The sequence below is a fragment of the Sinocyclocheilus grahami genome, unplaced genomic scaffold (assembly GCF_001515645.1).
Source record: "Sinocyclocheilus grahami isolate Dianchi unplaced genomic scaffold, SAMN03320097.WGS_v1.1 scaffold6760.1, whole genome shotgun sequence".
NCBI lineage: Eukaryota > Metazoa > Chordata > Actinopteri > Cypriniformes > Cyprinidae > Sinocyclocheilus > Sinocyclocheilus grahami.
Genome location: NW_015511045.1, coordinates 7,652 through 8,102, shown reverse-complemented (window position 1 = coordinate 8,102; position 451 = coordinate 7,652). Strand labels below are relative to the sequence as shown.

At 38.6% G+C, this 451-nt stretch overlaps 1 protein-coding gene across 1 annotated transcript in view; it reads right to left on the bottom strand.

Moving 5' to 3' along the window:
- LOC107577656 (cysteine-rich secretory protein LCCL domain-containing 1-like) overlaps positions 1 to 444 on the bottom strand; it is a gene marked incomplete at its 3' end in the record, with an annotated part of 3,033 nt that extends 2,589 nt beyond the window's left edge. The window contains exon 1 of the mRNA XM_016263706.1: positions 187 to 444. Coding sequence (XP_016119192.1) covers positions 187 to 444 — 258 coding nt within the window. The remainder of the gene's footprint in view (positions 1 to 186) is intronic.
- Between the last annotated feature and the right edge of the window lie 7 nt (positions 445 to 451).

Sequence of the window (451 nt, the reverse complement as noted above, 5' to 3'; positions counted from 1 at the left end):
ATATTGGCCATGAGATATTAAAAAAAATGTAGTAGACAATTTCTTTTTATTCACTATTTGGCAGGTAAAACCAAGTCTGACCCTCGATTTTTGACATTGTGCAGAAAATATATTTTTGTTCATGGTTTGATCATAAGTTAGGAACATGATTCAGTAGAATTGTGACTAATCATCATGTGATCTTACCATGTACTCCATGTTTGAGGCAGGGGGGTACACTTGACCCCTCAGCTTATTATGTAGGTCAAGAATCAGTTGCATATCGCTCTGTGAAATTGCTCTTTTACCCCTTGACTTGGATTGCCACCATGTCTCATCCTTATCCATGTATTTTTCCAGGATGGCTTCTAAGTGGGTGGCATTGGGAATCACCATGGAAACCACAGTTTGGACAGTTACAAGCAGCACAAACCCACTAAATAAATCTTCATGTCCACACTTCATGTTTCCA